General features: G+C 40.1%; 1 protein-coding gene across 1 annotated transcript in view; it reads left to right on the top strand.

Moving 5' to 3' along the window:
- LOC139696560 (uncharacterized) overlaps positions 1-23,162 on the top strand; it is a 183,742-nt gene that overhangs the window by 158,501 nt on the left and 2,079 nt on the right. Inside the window, exons 2-9 of the mRNA XM_071595364.1 lie at positions 2,763-3,226; positions 8,171-9,128; positions 10,359-11,800; positions 13,010-13,399; positions 15,006-15,324; positions 15,715-15,896; positions 16,062-16,190; positions 19,645-19,759. Coding sequence (XP_071451465.1) covers positions 2,763-3,226; positions 8,171-9,128; positions 10,359-11,800; positions 13,010-13,399; positions 15,006-15,324; positions 15,715-15,896; positions 16,062-16,190; positions 19,645-19,759 — 3,999 coding nt within the window. The remainder of the gene's footprint in view (positions 1-2,762; positions 3,227-8,170; positions 9,129-10,358; positions 11,801-13,009; positions 13,400-15,005; positions 15,325-15,714; positions 15,897-16,061; positions 16,191-19,644; positions 19,760-23,162) is intronic.

Raw genomic sequence — 23,162 nt, 5'->3', positions numbered from 1 at the left:
GTAGAATTCATTCCTTTCATCACATAACTCATAAGCTTTCATTCCGAACATTTGTTGGCTGCATCCCAATATTTTATCTCTAACAAATTTTGATTCTTTCATGCCGTGATACCCTTAAGTCCCTTGAAAGTCTTAATACGAGATTATATCAAGTCACCTCTGCCGATCGGTAGTGCTCCATAACATCAATGATCGGTAATTCGGATGGATGTAAATATAAAAAAAAATTATTTTTAGGTGGTGGTCATGGATACTCTTTTGAGGTGTTCCAATTGAAAGATATTATGTTATCCCAAATACACGTACGACAAACTTTCAGCGAAGGGCGTTTCATTTATTTTGTTTATATTGACCCGACTCCGCATTTGAGAAGTCGGGAACCCTTGATCGGCATGGCGTAATTATCACGTCGAGGCATTTCGAGTGGCATGCTAATGAGGCTAAAATCGTGTTCCGCAAACCTTGTTGAGAAGGCCACGTGACTGCGTTGGCCAAGTTTTCGAGAGACCACCCTGGGGGGGCGTTTATTAGAATTTATATTCCGTCTTCTCCCGTAGCTCAATCGATTGCGCCAGGCGGACTGCCGCGAAGGCGCCGTAAGAAATGTCGAAGTTTCGTTATATGTGTCCCCCGTGTACTTCATGTAGATCACAAAGAGCATTCCTCGAAGGAAAATAACAGAATCCCTGGAAAATTCATGACGGCGGCGGCATTGTAATGCCGCATTCCAGTTACAGCCGCTGCATTGCGTTTGCTCCCGGTGTTGACTCGGGAAACTTAACTCGCTCGAAATGTCATCTCATTATGCACGCGATTCACGGTCTGCACGTGCAACTGTGCATATTATTGCAGTGGAATTTGATCTCGAGGATTTTTGCAGTCGGGGAACCCGGGATGACTTTTTATTTGCCCCGAGCAAGTTTTGCGTTTTGACCAAATCGACACCACCTGATTTGACTTTGATTTTCTCCGCCTCCATTCGTCCAATAATGAATGATAGGGTGATATCTTAACGATGGGTCTGAGTGATGGTGATCCTGCACCCTTGGATTGACGTGACCGGACTACGGGTCCAAGGAATCTCGTTGGGCTCGACTCAAAAAAAAGGGCACACATTTACCGGCCTTTAAATAACCTAGTAATAGAATTCCTTTCTCTTTATCCGTGCGTAGGAATTGGAGAATCGGCGGTCGAAGGCGTGACAAAACATTTGGCACCCATTGGTGCGCGAATGAGGACGCTGCAAGCTGGACTGCCCTTCAAGTGTGGCACGAATGGGGAACCATCGACTCATAATCAGTCATATTAAACACGCACAAATAACAGCTGTGCTACCAGCGATGTTTGGTTGGTGAAAGCCTAGTGCTTAGTGTATTGTCCAAGCACAAATTGCATTATATCACGTAGGGAATTGAGTTTTTTTCATGATAAGGTATCTTTTGTGTATTGAAATACATTCTTCGATATGCTTACGTAAGTGTGCGCTGTGTAGATATCGTGTTTGTGCTTTTTGTAAAACATTTTCCGCTCGCTTTCTTTAAAATTTGTTTATCAATGCATTGAAACTGGAGGCCAAACATGTATACGTGCCATTCAGACCAAACTATGTCGCTCCCATGTTATTATCTCAGTGATAATTGTTTAACTCCAAGTTAAAATCTATTTGACTACGTAAAGACATTTCGAGAATGACGAGATGCCTCATCTCTTTCAGCACTAGCTATGAAGTACTAATACCTATGTAGGATTCACTCCGAAAAGAATTTGATTTACAACCGATTCGAAGGTTGATTTCGCATTAGTCATGGTATAGCAAGCACGCTCCGCACGAAGCCATGCGATATGTGAAATTCTCGCATTTAAGGCAAGTTTAACCAGATCCTTTCCCTAGACTGCCTGTGGTTTCCCACAGAGTTGCGGTGCCTCCGGAAAAATCGCATTGCTTGGGTTTCAGCTGTGGCATTCAAAGGTATCGCTTCGATTTGACCCCGGGTCCCTAAGGTCAATAGTTGAACGCTCTACCTAAGAGTGTGTAGAGCGTTCTTCGCACATCAAGAGTATTACGAACACCAATACTTTCTGCATGAACGTAGCCCGGTAGCGCCGTGGCATCGTTTTACGTTGGCAGACGGTATTTTTTCCGAAAAAACAGAAAATATTTTTGCGGATTCCTGTATGTCTTATCCTTGCTTATATTTTGTACGAATACGTACCTTCGACAAAAAATAGTACCAATCAGTTATAACTGAGAAGAAGTTATCCGGGGAAGCAATCTATAGTGGCGTCTTCGCTCAGGATGATTAATTTTCATCTACATAATACCCCGCAAGCCACCGCAAGGGAGTGTGGCGGGGGGTGTTAGGTCACCACCCGTAAATAGGAACAATACCACATGCAAAATCAACTGCATGAAAAACTACACCCACAGCGGCGTACTCACTCATGCAAAAATTCCTTCATACAACACTCATGCAAACGCATATACCATAAACCAACAAACTCCAGGATGCAGCACGAAAGCTAGACGCTGAGGGTGGCTGGTGGAATTTTTGCTATCTATAACCCTGCAGTAGCCCTGATTCTTCTCCCATTGCATAGCCTTTTGGGTAAACTTCTCCAGTTCAAACTGGGTAGTTCCATTTTTGATGTCCTTGAATAATAATATTGTTTGTATTAACTTTGTGCGATTCTCATCCAAAAACTCTTCGGCACTGTTTTCGTCCGAAAAGCTCACTTGTCTTGTGTTTTTCTTCCATTTGCAGGGAGCGCGGTAGTGGATCTGCCGGTGGAGTTGAGTGAGAGGGAGGGCGGCGAGGCGGAGGATGTCGCCGGGGCGGCGGATGGGTCCGAGGCCTCCCTCCCCGCCTCACCCACCGCCGCCTCGGCCACTACCGCCGCCGGCCCGCCCCCGGCACCCTCGTCGACCATCTCTCCTCGCGAGGCGGCGCGACGGAAGGCGGCGGTGGCCGGCAGCGGAGGTGGGGGGTCGTCGAACCAGGGTGAGGCCCGGCGCCGAGGGGGGACGGGGGAATCGACGGGACGGGGGAGGCGGAGACACACGGACGCAGGGGAGTACGCGGCGAGGGGCGGCCAGCAGTGGGCGAGGCCCCAGGTGCACTCCTCCCAGCAGCACACCATGTCACAGTCGCTCTACGACCACTTCAGCCCTCTCGACCCTGAACTGCCCTCCGGCGACATCCTCCCGTTCCTGCAGTTCGGGATGAAGGTGCGTGTGGGAATTGTGGTTGCTCATGCAGCCATATTCATTCATGACGAGCCCATGACTCTTATTATAACAAGATCTCGACCACTGAGAGCAAACTGGGGAGAGCTGGTCGGAAATTACGAAGTCTATGGGTATTATGTCACGATTGAAACGATATCGCTGCTGCAGAAAGCTTTACTGGGTACAAATGGCAGATCTTTATGCCTAATGAAAGAGTAGAGGTTGAACTATCACACACCAAGGACTTTAGATCCATTGTTCTATTGCCCATGCACGACATTTCGCCCTCAGTGACTCCTCCTCCCTTCCATTTCTCTTCCCATATTCCCGTCGACAGCAATGTGCAGTCATAAAAAATGTATAATTTGATTCGGCATTCACAGCGATTTCGAAACCGAATTAATTAGTCCCAGAATTATTTTTTATTATTCACGATGATCCGTCACTTATGCATAAGTATGATTAGTGTGTGCTTGAAAAAGAAAGAAAGGAAAAAATATTTGTAATAGGTACATTTAGTAGATGTCACCGATGTAACCATTAACGTCTATTTCGGGCAATAGTCCACGGTCCCGTGTTCTCAGTAGGACGCAGTTTCACTGTAGATAATCACTTCCATCAAGAGTAACATTGAAGTTCCTTATCATATTTCCGCTCATTGAGCCATCGTCCATGAGATGATTACTCAGTGAGACGAAACACGCGTCGTAGCAAGGCTTTTTATTAAGTGGAAGTGTCCATAATTTTAAGTTCTCCAATTTTTGTTCCTTCCGCCACAGCAAACCTGAAACTGCGAACCTTATAATTCAGGAGTCGAAGCCGATGTTAAATTCCATTTTAATTGGGAAAACTAATGTTTCGACCGTTTTCTGCATGAGTAAGCGAATATTTTACGAATGGTTTCGTGACACTGGAGCGTCTTAAAGTATTATGCATTTCCTAATTATTTACATTAATTCAGTGCTATTGTACACTAAAATGCTACAGTGCACGAAACTTTATGTGATAGGTAACACAGTTTCAGGCGTAACATGTGGAAATTTTCATGATGAAAAAAGGATCTTGGCTTTTCCACTTAAAATAGTTTTGATGCGGCCGAGGTTTTGTTGCAGCGTAAAATCTTCAGGTCTTCAGCGTAACATCTTCAGGCCTGAAGATATTACGCTGTTGCTGAGATCGATACTATGTCCACGCTGATAACAATTTTTCATTAGTAATCGTAGTCTTACCACTCCCATCATCTAGTGTGAATCATATCCTGGAGTGAGGCTCATTTGACACGCTCAGCATAGGTTAACTCCAGGAGTGTTACCCTAGCCTTCAAACATCTTTCACGGAAGACAGCTATTCTCTTTTATTTAAGCATATTGTTATTATTTTGTTTTTATTTTACATGTTCAGTACACATCCGATGTAATACATCTACAAAGATGCTTTTAATGGGTTAGAGTATGGATAAATGTGCGAGGGGAGATTAATTCACGACCAAAAAAACAAGCGCTCGAGAGCTTATATCGATAAGAATTGTGGACCGCGTTGAGAAACTGGTTGAAATACGGAAGCCTTTCACCCTAGTGAATTGGGTTAAAATCCAGAAATTCCGTAACTTCTGTTTTCCCAATTAGGATATCATTGTAATATTGAGAAACTTAATTCCATAAATTTATTTTTTTGAATATTATTTTTTTGAGAAGAATAGAAAAAGTAAGCCGGGGTGGGGGAAGAGAGAGAGAAGGCCGTAAAGAACATTTGAAGAAGCAGCAGCGGGCGAATAAAGGAAAATATCGAAGGATTGAATCGAAGGCGAATGGAATCGATGAATAAGAGGGGACGGCGTTTGTTGACGGGACACTATTAGGTTGTGAAGAACGACATTTAATCGATCAGATGCTGTTTGAATTCCTTCATAATCTACTCATAAATCCTTCAGGAAAAATTTTAGTTTTCAGCGATCATTACATGTCTAGCATTTTAAAAGATCAAAACACCATTCAGTTTGAATTTCATTTTAAATTGTCTTCTATTGGCTGACCAATGGCGAAAGTCGTAAAATAGGCAGATAAAGCCCTATAATTAATTATGCATTAGATCAAACTGTCTTCTCAGCTAAATTTTATTGAGGGACTAGGCCGAAAAGATAATGTGCGCGCCGAACAGTTCCTAAAATCAATTCGCATCTTTAAAAAATCTTAATTATTAGGGGTCTATCTTCTAATTTTTCACATGCATTAAACCGATGAGTATCCCAGTCCTTCCCATCTTAAAGGAATAAGCTTTTCAACTTTGTTGTATTGTAACTTATCGCCGTAAGGATTCGTTTGAGTTATTTAGGCGAGCGATTTAGAAGATATATTAAGTGGAAGTAACGGTATACTAGTATCTTGCATCTCTGGCTGCCGGGCTCTGAATAATATGCATGACTGCATCAGTTTTGAGAGCATTAGTGCGCATTAAGGTATGCCCCTTCACACCATGTACGAACGACTATTGAGTTCCGTGATTAGCCTTCTCCTCAATGATTATTTCCTTCTTCGGCTTGGAGTAATGAATACTCCCATTAGCGTGACCTAGAATGCCTAGTCCCTCTTCTCGCACCTATCATTATTCCTTCAGTAAAATGGCCTCAGTACTGCAATCATTATTGTCATGGATAGGCAGGTTTGACATTGTATTGCAGCAGTCATGTTTTATTTTTAGCTTGCGTCAACTTCCTCCAGTGTCCTCCATAGGCGCCTTTCTTTACCCGCTCATCATTCGCTCTGTTTATTTTATGATCATAATTCTTTTGTTGCATCGCGCCCTTTCGCTGCCTATTTCTATTTTCCACTTTTTCCACCCTCTTTTCCCCAGACCTAGAAAAGTGATCTTCTTATATAGGTTGTTTGGAGATAGACCCTAATGCAAGGGATGGTGTTATTCGTCGTCAGTAATTATATCGTCTGAGAGAAAGCCATCTTTGAAAGTGCTATAGAATTGCCTTTCAATTCTCAATTCACTCTTCTGCAGAATATATTCGGTTAGAAACCACAAGTATTCTCTCTTATATTTTCCTCCCTTTTCTTTCCCAATCTATAGATAACATTCATTTTCCTTCTTCTATGATTTATTAAATATCTCAATCCTTAACTAAACGCTCACATCACAAGCCCTTATTTACCCTCTTAAATCTCATTTCTAAACATTCGAAGCTACCGAGCAATCAAGCGCTTCCAGCAGTATTCATATTTTGACAATTTTCTTCCTGTACTGAATCTTGATTATCTATTTCCTCTCCTTAGCGTTTACCGCTTTTACTGCCTCTCTACTGTGTCATGAAATAATTAATGTTAATAAAGAACATGCAACGAATAATAATGAAGTTCTATCGAAGAACGGAAAGAATTTAGCTGGGTAAAAGGGTAATGTTAAGATTATTCAAAATCTCACTTTCCTCAACCACCCTCAAAGCTTACAAAATGTCTTGGTGGACCACTGCCCCTACATTCCCTCCTCTTCCTAGGCCTTTTAGACTCGTAGTATCCCAGTCAGCCATTCGTTGCTATCCGGTGGATGTGCCCAAAGCTGCATTTAAGTATCATTCCCTTTACTAAATTTGTCAACGAAGTATGAGTCGAGTTTCTCCATTTAAGGTCCGTTTTAAGTGAATCCTAACCTTCGTTGGTGATTGTTGCCCAAGTGCTCTCACCAAGAGTTATTCGTCGGTCTGAAAATAATTTTGTTGACTGTTTAGTTCAGGAGGCGATATTTTGAGGAATTTTCTTCGAGGTAGTTTTAGCTCATTTTGATCTCATCTAAGCCTCCAACGCCCAAAGCCTCAATAGTGAAAACAAGTACGAACAAACATATATTTCACTGAAGGGCGCTAAATAATTCTAGTTAAGCTATTCGATTTAGGAAAATTTCTACCTGGCTGCAATACCGAAGCCAATTAACATCTCGTATGCTCAAATTTCGTCTCCTTTTGTTATCGTGGGATGGGCCGATTTTATATCAGTACCGTCTGTAAGACAAACTAAGAGTAGAGGATCTTCCTTCAGTTTTATATCATCTGTGGTGCGGTATACAAGTATCTCTGAGCCTTTTTTCTCATAAGGGAAGAGAAGGTGTTAGGTGGAATTCGGAGAAGGCTGGAAAGTTCTATCGGGGGCACATATAGTGGCGACAGAATGTTGGAGACGGAGATATTGGGGAGAATAATGGATAATGTGGGTGGAGGAAGAGAATGGGATGTTCGATGAAATGAAGGGAGGCAGAAAGTATACAGAGTTTAAGAATAGTTTATTGTGGTGCAAGATGTTACTGTCGTTAGTATGGTGTTAGGCGTGTCTTAGAAGTATATCTCTCCATATTTCCGGGGTCGATCCAATATCTGTCTTGATCGGCAGACCGCTGTGATTGATTGATATGCATTCGAATGTTTCATTAATCACAGAACGTACATAGATGCTTGGTTTAGCAATAGGACTTAGTTAGGGCCAGATTTGTCACGTTTTATCGCGGACGATCAAGATCTTCCCGAGGGTTTTGCCTGCTTACCCGCTGCACGGCTCCCTCGTATCTACACGTGCACAAACTGTGAACTCCTCCAAGGCATTCCACAGTTTGACCGATGTCGCGAAAATTTTCAGTTTTCACAAAGGGCCTCTCGAGGAAGGGAGGAGCAACTTGTCCTTATCGTCCGTCTGAAAACTGCTGCCGGCAGCATTTTTGGGTGTTTCGCATAATCCGCTCGCGTCTGTTGAAATCTGATATTTGCTCAAGAGCGGGGAGCACAGAGACTTGGAAGAGTTCTCGGGTTCGCGTTCCTTCTTTCTTCCCCTCCCCCCACCCCCGACCTCCCTCCACCACCTTAACGGGATCTTTGTTTTTGGGCTCCCGCTTTTGGAAAAGTTTCCACGGGGCACATTTGACGAACGCTCACGTTTTTCTTCTCCCTCTCCGCAGCTCCCGTCCGTCGTGGGAAGTGGCCCGTCCCGCGTGAAAAGCCGCCAGCGGCCTTCCCCAGCGACGACCTCCGCCCCGCGGACCACCACGGCGTTCCCGGGCGCCAGCACCAACGCCCTAGTCGAGGAGGAGGCGGACGAGGAGAGCGTCAGCGGGAATGAGATGAACGGCCACCGCGGCGGCGTTGGTGGGGGAGTGCCGGAGGGCCCGGCGCCAGGGACCGGAGCCACGCAGTCCCGGAACGATCAGTCCCCCTCGACGCGGCAGGCGTCCAAGCTGAAGGCAGCCATCTTGCTGCAGATGATGGTGAACAACGTGCGGCGGAAGAAGCTGGCCCTGGGGGGCAACGCGACGGGTCCCCGGAAGGAGGAGAGGGGCGGGATCGTCAAGGAGGAGGGGAAGAGGAGAGAGGGGGAGGGAGTGGGCGAGGGGGTACTGGCCACGGGGGGAGTAAGGGATCGTGGGGGGAGCGGGAGGCTAGAGGGGAGGAGGGTGGGTGGGCATATCGGTAATGCTCCGGGGGGATCTTCGAGAGGGTTGAAAGTGGAGGCGAGGGAGGAGGAGTCTTCGGTGGAGGAGGATGTCGACAGAGTGGAGGATGAAGTGAAAGAGGCGAAGAAGAATGCGGTAGGGGATACAGAAGAAGGACCCAGGAGGAACCAGGAAGAACCCAGGGAGGATGCAGCGAAGAAGAGGGGGGAGAAGGCCGAGAGTCTGGAGGAGGGGATGAGGTCACCGGACGGGGTCACGGAGGCGGGGGCCGAATGGGAAAATATTAAGGACGATACTAAAGAGGAGGGAGAGGAAGGCGTTGATAAGGAGGAGGAAGAGGTGGAGGAAGCCGATAAAGATACTGGAGAAGAGGAGGAGGGGTTACCTCAACACCCTAAGAGAAGACTGGTGCTTGTGTCCAGGAGGAGGAAGAAGAACAATGATTATGAAGCAATTGCTCCAAATGGTGAGTTTATCTTGAGTGAGTGACCGAATTGGTAGGTATTAATTTCCATCCAAAGCCCCTGTAATGGTAAGGCATGATTACTTTGGGATAGCCATGCCAATTGCTTTATTTGAAGACGCGTAAGCATGTATAATTTTCATGATATAACCAAAATATGATCTATCATAAAATTATGTTGCCACCTTAGTTTCAAGATTGTTACTAAACTGAATGAAATAAAAAATATCGCAATGAATAATCCATTGGAATAAATTAAATTGTCCTTAAAAATTTAATATAGTAGTCATGTACAAATGTAAATGTCTACTTGTGGAGTGTTCTGGAGAACCCGGAATGAAACTTTAACGACACCTTTCAAACTTGATACATTTTTTAATAAAATAATGTCATTTGGTCGTGCATCTTTGACAATTCAAACAACCGGTGAAAATTATAAAATTGGTTGATTTTTTATAATGTAATATTAGCAATGAGTTCCCTCATTTTCCCATCAATTCGAAATTGAAATAAATAACAGTTACCATCCCTTGTTCAAACTGATGTATATTCGAAGTAGGATGGTAACGACAGAGCAGCAATTTAAATGACCTAATGGATGAAGTGAAGAGGTAGAGAGGCATTCCCCTCTAAAGGTCTTTCAACTTTTCTTGAGACCTCATTATTTCTTTCACGTCTCCATATGGTAGTGATATCATATATTCAGAAATTTTAAAAATAAATTAAAATTCCATTCCAAAATAAACCATGAAGTAATTCTACCGGAGGAAGAGCCCTAACAGCAGGCGATATAAGCCTGTGAAGGAAGCACTTTGTTAACACGTACATTGGAAGCGCGATTCTCTGTCGTAGTGAGGTATGGAAAATGATATTAAATGAAGGTCACCTCATGACAGCATAAGCTCATAATTTAATGTCTAAGAGATGAGTTGATATTGTATCTTCACAATAATTTTCTCCAGCAATATTAAAAGTTGAGCTACGAAATAAATTTCTCAACCATAGTTGTCAATTTAATCTATGATCATCTTGAATGATATTGAATCTTTTTGTGTTTTATGCCTAGTTTTGCAAATATCGGTTTTGCTTCATGCATTTATGAATGAAATGGATTGATAGAAAAGTTGAAATTATTTTCATTTTTGCATAATTTGTGTATATGTTAATGTAGCGTCATTATTAAAAGTTGGGATTGCTAATTAATCAACGTTACTGGTTTTATTCATGTTTCAGTCGGTAGAAATCCCTCCGTAAGTGCAAATGGTGAAGTGATCCAGAACGATGCACCCCTGCATTTGGCAATGGGTCAACTGAGAAGCATTCCTCCCCCAAATGAAGCTAAAAAGGCCGAGGCAATGGAGTGGAAATTGGCTCCACCTGTAACACAACCTCCAGCACCGCTAAAAATTGATGAGAACCAACGCAACGTCACAACTTCAACAACTGAAAAGGTTGTTCCCAGCGCCACTCCGGCCTCTGAAGCTCCATCCACGGTTACGCCAAAGGTTTCTCACCCTACACCCAATGCTCTGCGGACAACCCCTATCGAAATTCATGATTCCACGACGCATGCCGCCATCTCGACAACGTCAGCAAAGCCCACGGTTGCAAGTTCTACCAGGCCAGCATCGAACCACAACACGACAGCTACCACAACAACCCTCTCACCTCTGCTATCACTGCTATCCAACCTGACTACCACGACGAGGCCCACGCGCATTTTGAGTCATCCTCCGGCGACGAGACAGCCTTATCGCCCTCCCGTCGAGCACTCAAGTCGCCACCCACCAGCGGGTCAATCTGGCCATGCGCACGTTCACCCTTCGCTTCTCGCCCCAGTGCCCCACGTCCTCAGCCCCCTTTACAAGTCCACCACTACGTCCACCCACAAGCCATTGCACGAGACGCCGTCCACGGCGACCGCGGGGCCCGTCCCGAGCCCTCCGCCGCCCAGAGAACCGCCAGCAAAGGTCGAAATCGACTCCCGCGACTGGGTGGCCGTGCCTCCCCCGAACACGACCCATCGGGCGGTTCCCCCCTCCCCCCCGCCCGCCAGGAGCCCGCCGCACACGCCCGAGCCCCCTAAGCCGCACCCCAATGGCGTGGAGAAGGGTTGGCAGCGTCCGCTTCCAATCCCCGCCACGCAGCCTCACCACCACTTCCAGCCGCACATCCCGATCGAGCAGCACTTCTCCTCGCAGTGGCGCCCGTCGCTCCCGCAAGACCCCCCCGCCTCCCTCCCCCCTCCTCCGCCACCCTCCAGCACACGGCCGCAACCGACGACCACCACTGGCAGGGAAGTGCTGTCTGTAGTCACCTCTGTCTCCGTGGAGAGCTCTCCGGCGATAAAACCCTTGCCCTCCACAACCTCGTTCGTGCCTTCGACCTCGCCATCTCCGGACACTACGTCGCAAGAGACGGTGTCCCAGGAGGTGTTCACGACCGATTCACCATCACCGTCGCACCCATCGCAGTTCCCGAGGTTGGTCAGCGTGTACGTGGACAACATCGACGGCACCTCGGAAGCCGAGTCGGATCAGGATGAGGAACCCGAGGTGCTCGCTGAGGCGGGAATGGGTCCAACTGCAACTTACGTTTTGCTCTCACTGGCAATCGTGCCAGGTGTTGTAGCAATAGCATCTGCTGCCCGATGTCTTCTAGTCCACCGTAAAAAGGTATGGGACTATAGTTTCTTGCCATTTATGAAATTTAAGTTCTTGAATCATTGACCTTTGCAGTAATTTATTGATCCTGAGGAAGCTGTTGAGTTTTCGTGCATGTGGAGCATTCTGTAGCTCTACATCAGCTCTACATTACAACAAGTATTTTCAGGAGTGATGTAAATATGCCTGCTGTAATGGTGAAGAAAATTAAAGTCACCAAATGCTCAACTTCTGGTTATTTAGATGTGTTTGTTGCATTATCAATATGTCAGTGCTTCCATAATATTATGACTAGTGAGTTACGCATAATAGGGAGATAATAGTGCAATTCATGAGGTTTTTAGTGGTACTAAATAGAAATATGCAGCCCACTAGCAACTAAGGAAAACTTCAAAAAATATCTGCTGCAGGACTCATTATTTTATGAGATAATTTGGCAATTGAAAGGCTCTTCCTGTTGTGTTTGCCATTTTGATTCACAGGTGATCTGAGCTGAGAATATTTGCAATTCTATTTATGAACCAACTGGCTAGAGCTTTGCAGAGTATCACATATCATTAATTTTCTCTTCAGGCTCCATGAATTCCTGAATTTACCCATTCAATAAGATATCTCTTCTAAAACAGACGAAAATGGTAGAAAACAATAATGTTTGATTCTAACACTGATTCTAATGTATAGAATTTTATGAATGCAGGGGTTGCAAAAGAGGGACTCAGCTCAAGGAGTCCATGACATAAACCATGTTATTCAAGGCTCTGGGACTGCTGAAGAAAAAACAATTGACCTAAAAGTTTTAAAGGAAAAGTTGATAAAATTACTTTCTCCCTTGAGGTGAAGTAGTTGAAAAATAATATGTATTTTGCACCACATTTTATACATTAATGCAACAGAATGATACTCTCTATTGTTGTAATGTGATAATACTGCTTGTGTAATAGTTCTAAATACAATTGACCTTCATTTTAATGTGCAATTTATAATTCATTCAAAGTATGATGACATAGAACAGTAACAAGGCTCCACTAGTAAAAAGAGTGGGCTTAATTTATTTTTGAGTGGTTGTTGGGTTGTGGATTGGTTTTAATATTGGCAGGAAGTGAGTCATAGAGATTAGTGGGTGTATGAGCAAGCCCATATATAATTCAGATTCTTAAGAATATATGACCATTGCTCATAGCACACCAACACATTCAAAATAAACTTTTCCCCCGGTTCCAGAATCTTTACGAGTCAGAGACTTCATCAGAGGTGAGTTGTATGGGCGGAAGGACACTGAAAAGCTGTTCCAGGGGCGACCACATCCCTCACACGATGACTGCAGAGGAAACTGGTACAATACGCCAAGGTTCTGACGTGTTCCGTGCTATCACCAGGCTGCCAAGGGTGGCCCACCTAGGGTGGGACCATGAGAGACGCAGGCGACAGGGAGGGGGGAAGGGTGGCAGGTCAGGTGGTGGTGTATTGGAAGCAGAGGAGGGCCCTGCAAGGGAGGAACAAGAGGGCATTGACAATCCATTGAAAGAGGCCACTGAGGAGATAAGCAGCTGGGAGTTCCCCAGATCTAAGCTCCGCTTGCAAACACTGCTGGGCCAGGGAAACTTTGGGCAGGCAAGTTCAAGGAGTTGATTTAAAAAATATTATTATGGAGTGAATACTCTGGCTGTTCATTATTTAGTGTCACTACTTGAGAATGTTTTGCCCCTACTAAAAGTATGTGGTGGTGTTTGTTGAATAGCAAGATAGACGGTGATAATTTGCATGGAATCACTGTATAAATTATGGGATTGATTCTGTCATTATTGGAAACTACTTGGCACAAAAGTGTTTAGAACTGAATATTGTTAAGTGCAATATTCATTAATTCTTATTCTCTGCTTTCATCAATTTTTCTTAATTTGTCAATTGTTGCGAGGAAATTAGCTCATGCAACATTTTTCATGCAGCATAATGTGTATTTAGAGTTCTTAGCCATTAAACTATTTCCATTCACCAATATTGATGATTACCAGCAATTTTTGTTGCGACTTTCAGCTCCATAGGTTTATCTGGAACTAAAAATGTTTCTTTTAACAAAATTCTTTAAACAGAAAAGGTTTTGCACATCACTTATATTTGCATTAATTCAAAAATCCATAGTAGTTTTATCTTCTCAAATACAAATAATATTCATGCATTCTATTAATCAAAATGCCAATTTTATTGGTTGGTATATGCACTATATGCATACTATATATACTTAATTCATGTTAGTCAAACTACATATTTGTTGATACAAAATTGAAAAATACCTCTTAAAATGCAAAAGGTATTAACCCTGGTATTCATGCCTAACTTGCATTTAATGACCAAACAATGTCATTTTTCCACTATTTGAAAATGTATTACTTGCTTTTGATGCACAACATTATCTTCAAAGATCACATGGTACATTGTAGCCTGATTGATAGTAAATGTTTATCTAGTGGATAAGTGCTTTAATTTGGTCATTATGTTCCAATTTCACCATATCATGCCTTAAACTACTTCATTTGATAACTTGCATTTTTTTCTCCCAATATTTACTATGACGTCGGATGTTTATGGGATATATATTCATGATAGAAAATTATATTACTACCAGGAAATATTTGTATTCATTTATATATCTTCATGAACCAGGTTTGAAGATTATGTCACCTACCATTGTATATTTTGATATTTTTAACTGTGATAATTTGAAGATGTATGAATGAGGAATTGAATCAATAATGAAAATATATCTTTTATCTGAGGGCCATAAGTCATACAATATCTTCATTAACTCTACTGTTCCTATCAGGATCAAAGAATGAAATTTATTGATATCCCAAAATTTCCATTCAAAAGCCATGTATGCAGTTATTTCATGAAAAATATTATGCCTGTAGTATGAAAGTCAAAAGTACATTTAGATAGTTTTCATAGGTCATATTGAAAAATACAGATGCATATCAATGCAACAATTTGCATTTCAATGCAACAATTTCAGAGTGTAAAAATCATTTGCCTTGACTGGGACGCACATTAGCGGATGACTCCATTAAAAGTTACTGTTGCAGCATCTCCCGCAGTTTCTTTGGAATTTATCAGATGCATATGATCTAATTAAAATTTTAGGATATAAAACATATTTCGTCTTTAAAAATTTCTCTGCTCATTGTCTAATTAAACTTGAAATATTTATTGGTTTGCCCAGGTGTGGAAAGCGGAAGCTGATGGTATTTGTGATGGCGAGGGTTCAACTCGTTTAGTGGCAGTGAAACTGGTCAAAGCAAAGGAAGGTGATGATGGGGATGAGGAGGTGACTGTTGGTGAAGATCCACTGGCACAGCAGTGTACTTTGGCCCAGCCATCAGTGTTAACCTCTTCTAGGAGGCCAGGAGAAGCCATGACTATGATGGAGCAATGCCGGAGAAAGAGGAGGGAGGAATTCATGGCTGAACTGGGCATTATGCAGTTGCTATCCCCTCCTCATCCAAATGTGGTCACTCTACTCGGATGCTGTACCACCACAGGTGATTTACTAATGATTGCTCATAGCAAAAACGTTTTCCAAATGGTATAAAAGAACTAAATGGTCGTAATGGATGATCCTTTTCCAATCAATTTATAATCACATATAAATTTAATTTAATAATTGAATAGCAAAACTAAAGTATCAAATAAAATAGGTTTAGTTGATTATATCGAGTCGATGTCAGGTTAACTTAACCATATTTACTTGATGACTAGTTGGCATAAATATATTCATTAGATTTTATTGAAAGACCTGTTTCAAACTTCATGCTCCTTTTGCTCTTTCCTATTTATTCATTGTAAGAATCTGAAAAGTTCTGCTGTAAAGATACTTTATTAAATCTGTTCTGCTTGGTGCACAAATTTTCATTAATCTTTTTATTTCACAGAACCACCTCTCCTGATTATGGAATATGTCATGTTTGGAAAGCTTCTCACATATTTACGAGATCATAGAAGTAAACGTCAGTATTGCAATGTATCTGATGACCCTGAGATCTTAACATCTAGGGACCTCATAGTGTTTGCTTATTGTGTAGTGAAAGGAATGGAGTACTTAGTATCCAAAGGAGTAAGTAGTGATAACCATTATTGGAATTTTATTAGTTGGTATGTTTTACTTTCAAAAATACATAAATTGGTATTCATTATAATAATATGTACTTAAATGACTATTTTAAGTTTTAGTCATAGATATTTTAATTTTACTTGACACTAAAAGAAATGTTATTTTCAGGTTGTTCACAGAGATTTGGCAGCTAGAAATATTTTAGTTGATCATAACAAAACCTGTAAAATTGCTGACTTTGGAATGTCGCGCTCTGTAAGAGAAACAGGGGGACAAGTTTATGAGGAAAGGCAAAAGGTGAGGTATTTTTGTAGCTCAAAGAATAATGAATTACCTCGATAACCTAAATTGCATATTGTGTTGTCCATCTGGAGAGTGTAGCTGTTTATTTTTTATGATCAACATTCAATGTTTTGCAGTTACTTGTTGCTTTAATTTAATAATTTATCATTATAAATAGAGCAGAGTTGAAACATAATCCATTTTGATACATTAATAAAATGCAGGTATAGATTGCCTGCAAAAATAATTGCAGCTATAGTACTCAGGAAATATCTTAGTTAAAAATATATTTGAGGTGATCTGCCTTTCAAATGAACATATGGTACCACAAAGCTGTGGCAGCAGGGTAATGTCCTCATCTTCTTCCAATCCAGAGGTTGCGGGTTTCATTCCCACCTAAGTGGTTTTTCCTCCACCTATGGCTTGGGTGTATGTAATTGTCAAATTGTTATATTAATGTTCAAAGTCTGATATAAAGGTTGAATTGCTGTTTTTGGAATTCAAAATATATAAATATATAAAGTATAGGAGTTGTTAAACTTTTCAGGTACATCACAATCCTAAGTATTTAGCTTTGGAAGTAGAACTTATTGAAGAAGAATGTTTTTGAAGTTTTAGGGTCTTTTTGCAAGTAGTAACTCAATTAAAAATCATGCCTTACGTTAGAAAACCTAAAAACTAACAATGCCACTGGGTGAATTGCATCACAACATAATATTTCACTTCCAATGAAATTAATTCCATTTAATTTGTCTAAAAGAATAAATCCTAAAGTTACCTTTTATAAATGGATTGCTGCTTGTGAAGTATTAACAAACCGAATTCCAAATATGTTTCATTTTTCAACCAAAATACAAGCCTTAATCAATTATGTTTCATTTATCTAGTGTATATATTTTCATGTTTTCAGCAGGCAGCTTTTTGCTATCAATAGTACAATGCTCCTTTGTCGAGAGTAAACAAGCGAAAAATTTCATAGCCTCTTATTACACAAGGCCCTCTTCTTTCCACAAAAACATTATTTTCTGATACATTCATCATCCCAAAGCAAAGAAACCACCAAAGAGCAAGGATGAGACCAAGCACCAAAAAAGTATTATGTACACATTTGTGAGGACAGCTTGAACAAATTTGCATGTGTCTATCCATCCTCAGATAACTTTAAAAATGAATGATATTATTCATAATCATTATCTCAAACCACCACAATAAACTACTCAGTAGTTGGCTTTAACAGGTGAGGATTGGGCCTAGCCTTGAATTGAACGCTGTGGATAGTATGTGAAATTCACACATTCAGAGTACAATGGTCGGCTCATTTTCCTGTAACACCCACAGCATCCAATCCAACTGTTTGGTTGTAAATCGAATTGTTCCTAGTCATTACCTGTCATTATTTTCCTCTCTATTGATTTTCTCATTACCTTAGTGGTGTAATATACTCCTCTTCCCATTCTTAACCCAAACTAGTGCAATTCATCTAGATAGCATTGGCATTATTATATGTTATTCTTTTAATGATTCTCAGTACAAATTTTCCTGCATGTGACATTAAACTAGGTTAGAATTAAGGTTCTAAGACTTCAGACAATACCACTTTGCTGTGGAATCTATGTAACAGGTATTGCTGTTATTACCTGCATTACTATGTATTAGCCCGAAAACATCCCCTTCCACATTTCCCGAACACTTCAGTAATTCTGTTGGGGTATTATCTACTCCTCCAGCCTTATTTGAATTTATTTTCAATAGTGCTTTGTCAGTTTCCCTCTCTTTTAATTCAGGACCCAAGTTATCCTCATCTGTGCTGGATTTTCTTTCCAGTGCTAAGCTGGCTGGCCTAATCTTTTTGAAATGAAGTTTTTCTCTGTACTCTTTTTTATTTTTCCTGAATTGATTTTGGCTTCATTATTAACTTTTCAATCTTGTCTTGTACTATTTGTGAAAAATCAGACACGATATGATGGAAAATGGAAGATAATACTATTTGGATAACATAATTTTTCCACTATTGCTGGAAAAATTCTAATATTTCAGGCAGTACTTTCTTATGGCCAGGGTAGTTTTTCCTTTGCTATTATCTGGCAATCTCCATCGAAGTTAGCTCTTCTACATTTTGTATATTTGAAATTTCTTCATCTCTTTAAACTGCCCATTCTTCTCCCCATGTCCATGTTAATGATCTTCCGTTTCCTTCTCTCTTCAATCTCCTAAACCTCTATGTCATGATCTGTGCCTTCTTAATTCTCTTAATGTGTAAAATGCCTATTTTCCTAATGCTTCAATGTTTCATATTCATGATCTCCTACCCATTTCAAGCAATCCACATGAATGTAAATTGTATTTCATAACCTCCAAATGTTAATCCTATTTCTGCATCCCCCCTGGAAACAGTATGAGTTGAACATATGGTCCCCAAATATATGTATAATCATGATATTAAGTTAACTAAACTTAATGTTCGCATTAGAGATTTTTTTATGTGTACCTATGCCAGTGATGTTTTTTGAACCAGGTGGTAGTGATTATTCAACTCTTTCCCTTGCAAAACTAAATTGCGCTCTCTCTGTGATCATTCCCAATCTCTAAACCGTTTTCTCCTACCTCCCTTACATCTCTCCTTTTGATTACTATTGCATTCCAACCTTCCTTCTAGGTATGTTTCTAAATATTTATTTATTTGAAATGCTCATAATTATCCCTCCCAGTGATTACTTGATGCCATGTAAAATTGGACAACTAATGGATTGATCTGGTCCATCCTCCATCTTTAACATCATCATTACTTTGCATACCCCTATTCTGGCTCTTTAGTTCCTCTGCTGATCTTCTTTGCCACTACTTTCAGCCAAGTTTCAGTGTTTTCGAATAATCATTGAGTATGTTTATGTCATGCACAAAAATATCCTAACATCTTTCCTGCTCATTCAGTAATAAAAGTCAAGATAAAAGTTTAATGAATTGTAAAATTGTGTTTTTTTATGCCCACATTTGCACCCCAGTTTCAAGATGATGTATTCTGCCACAGTTTTAATACATGAGGAACAAAATTGGAGATATCCTTACAGTTATTCATGTCATTAAATAGTTTACATCCTTGTTGCACACCTGTGATATTTTACCTAAACATTACAATATATTTCCAAGCCAAATACTGATTTAGTTTTAATCGTGTAACTCTGATTAATCACTTACTCTACAGATTTAAAATATTCAATTGTTTCAGGCTCACCTTTGTGAAAGTTCATGTTTATTAAATGAAGAAGGCAATGTATATTTCCACTGGTCTTCATTTTTGTACAATTAGTTTTGCCTAAGCATTGAAACTAGCTGTATTAAAATCAAGACCAGTGGAAATAAACATTGTGTTATTCATTTAATTTATAGATGTAAAGCATAAATTTTATGGTTAGCTATTCTTTTATGCTAAAAATAATCTAAAATTCTTAATTAATGTTTCACTTTGCAGCAAGGAGCTCTGCCAGTGAGGTGGATGGCACCAGAATCACTTTTTCGAGGCATTTTCACCCACAAATCTGATGTTTGGAGTTTTGGTGTCCTCCTCTGGGAAATAATTACATTAGGTAAGTGAATAGAAACTTAAGTGACACTGCTAAGATGGTTAAAGAAAATTTTATCAAAGAAATCTGAAAAAATAAACGTCATACAGTAGCTATCTTCTGAATTGTATATCTTCATGTATATGTACATATGAGCAATCTATCATTTAATTCAAATAAACATTTGAAAAATCATCTTTTTCAGTAAATTATTAGGCTACAATGTTTGAGAAACACTTAAGGAGAGGCTGTCAATTTGTTAGACAAATTATATCTGCTGCTTGTCCAAAAATTATGAAAACTATAAAAATATGGTATGATATTATGCAAATCCATATATGTGTAATTAAAGATGGTAAAATGGTTCTATAAAGTGGGATAATCAGGCACTTCTTAATGAACATTGTATGACTGACTTCGGGTAAATGGACAAGCAGTGAGTAATAATTATGAAATTTCATGATTAAGCTACTCATAATAGTCATTCATAACCATCTTCTATTATTTATCCTCCCATATCTGTTTCACTGTGATGGGTCCTTTCAGGCAGATCTTGTATTAGCAATAATCTCTGTCATTCATAACCACATGACTTATATCTTTGAGTTCTCATTCTAACTCCATGTCTACTACATCGATTTCTCTTAATCCTTGACACTGTAGAACTTGCTCTATTCAAATTGCATCATTTTCAAGGTGTAAAAATCATTCTCCTTGATAGGGATTTGAGCCCAGATCCCTCAATATTCAGCCTAGTATGAAGCCAATTAAGCTACTGAGGAATCTTCTTACTCAGTAAATTTCTAGGGGTTTTAAAGGACTAAGAAGTTATGACAAAATGCCGCACATAGAATGTCACTAGTAATTGCATTCATGTGCATTGTGCCACAGTCAACAAGGTTTAAGTTATATGTTTTTATGCACATTAGTGGAGGACTCTGTTAAAACTACTGTTGCAGCATCTCCTGCAGTTCTTCAGACATGCTCTTTATGCTCTTTTCTCTCACAAGATTAAAAATCACTGCAATTTACCTGGCCCTCTGCTTCTTGTGCTCACTCGCTTTCCTTCTCACTGATTTGAGGAAGCAGTAATAGACATTATTACATATCCCTCTTTAAGTGTTGCTTCAGTTGTCCTCAAGGAAGTGTCCTTACTCCTCTTCTTGTCTCTGTACTTACCACCACCGCACGCACATGCTTCTCTCTGCTGAAAAACTGAACAATTTTCAGGGGTTACAACTGTCCTGGCAGTATAACACTCCATAGTGCCCATCAGTCTATCTCTGAGTGGAGCTCTACTTGAAAGCTCAAAATGAATCATATGAAATTGAAGACACTTATGCTTCCTTTGTGTGCCTTTGTCATTTATGTCTCATTTTCTTTCTCTGAACTGCCAGTTTCAAGAATTTCATCTTATAATGATCCTGGCATACTTTTTGATTCTAATCTCAGCTTTTCTCCGTACATAAAATGATGTTTCCTCCAAAATCAACCCTCTCAAAGTCCTTAGAGTAAACTGAAACCACCTATTTTTTGACCCTCTAGTCAACTTTTTCCAGTTGAATTCTTCCTCTACTGGATTATGATTCCCCCATTTGGTCCACATCATGTCCCACCACCTAAAAATCTTAAACATGCCATTTGCAGAATCCATATGCAGGGAATATTTTCTGATGGTCATCTGCTTATTTTATATATTGTTTTGGTGTCAGCAATTACCATGCATAACTTTGTGTTAGTTGACACCCATTGGTAGATAACACACTTATGGGCCTAGAGTATATTCCCCATTCTTGAGATTTGCAATTTTTTAGGTCAAAGCAGCTCCATTCCATGATTAATAATTTCCATCAATGATTAAAGGGTCCTAAACTAAAATTACCCTTGTTCATGGTGTGACATCATGTCCTCTTCCTCCAGAATCTCTTTAATAGCAATTTACTCACTGAATTGAACTGGTATTGTATTTTTACAGTGGCATCATACTGTCTCTGGCCGGAAATTTTTCAATAGAATTATAAATGTCTGTTACTGGCCAAATGAACACCTCCCCAAAATTTTCTTTCTATGTCTCTCTTGCAAAACCCAAAGTCTGATATTATTCCATCTGCCCAATTGTCATCTTTCCATGATCCAGAGATTCTTTACATATCACTCGCTATACACCTTCAATTCCCTTATCCCTCTTTCTTCTGAAATAGACATCTCCTCACTAATTCTATCTTAAACAGCAAACATATCCTTTAACGGTGAACTAGCCCCATAATTATAGTGCAACATGCACTGTAGTGCACAATGATGAACTTCTGTTATTTGTCCTTAATTCTTGCTGTGAAGCTATTCAAGTAGAATTCTACCTTTTTAAAATTTTAGTTCAATTATTAGTATGTTCATTCCATGTTTAATTACTAGGGATAAGTTTTTATTTTTTGTTTAATTTCTAATGCAGTTTATAAGTCTACTTGGCTGATTTGGATGGTTGTTATATAAATAAATACTCATCTTTTAAAAACAGAATTTGAAAGATTCTCTTTTCGCTTCCAAAATCACGTATGCTCACATATCCATGTTCCTTTTAATGTCCAAAATTGCAGAAAAAACTCCAATTAGACTTTTTTATGATTCCATAAGAACAATCAATCTCGAACAATTTATAGGTTTTACATAATTTTGTTAAATAGTTGACTGATGGTGATAACAAGTAATGAAAAATATATTTACAACATTGGCTATCATGTGAAAAATTTTTGTGGTATTACAAGATCTCATGGTTTTGAAAAAGGAAGTCTAATACTGCATATTTATCAAAAGTCAAGCTTGTGCCTAACTACAGATAAGGGTTTGTGATCTTTTTTTAGTGGATGTGGTATATTTTCCAGCAGTTGAGGTTTTTTCATTCCTTTCTCATTCTTTCAAAAAAAAGTGCTTTCTTAGTTCTCTCTAAATTATCCATCAATAAGGTATGAGAGTTTCAAAGCAGAGGAAAGCTAAGTTAAATATTAAAATAGAAGCTCATTAACTTGAGTAGGTGAAACAGTTTATGTATCTCGGAAATGTTTTGGACTGAGATGGTCAATGTAGCAAGGATATCAGAAGAGGAATTTTGTTTGTCAAAGAAGATTTCTAGAGGAAGAGGGAATTGTTGGCAGGAATGTTGAGCAAGGACATTAAGAAACAACTCATAAAAACTTTGACATGGAGCATGGTTTTGCATGGTGTGGAAACATGGTCACTGAAGTAAGATGATAGGCATAGTTTGGTGGCTTTCAAAATGTGGGTGGGGAGAAGGATGGAAAAGGTGAAGTGTACAGAAAATAAAATAAATGAGGAATGCTAGGTATGGTAGGGTAGGAGAGGAGATTGCTGGTGGAAATCCCAAGGAGATAGAAAAAATGTATGCAAAGCATTTTGATTGGCGACAGGATGT

This window comes from Hetaerina americana, unplaced genomic scaffold (genome assembly GCF_022747635.1).
Source record: "Hetaerina americana unplaced genomic scaffold, ioHetAmer1.1.p SCAF_7, whole genome shotgun sequence".
Lineage (NCBI taxonomy): Eukaryota > Metazoa > Arthropoda > Insecta > Odonata > Calopterygidae > Hetaerina > Hetaerina americana.
Note: the sequence above shows the minus strand (reverse complement) of the source record. Positions and strands in the feature narration are given on the sequence as shown.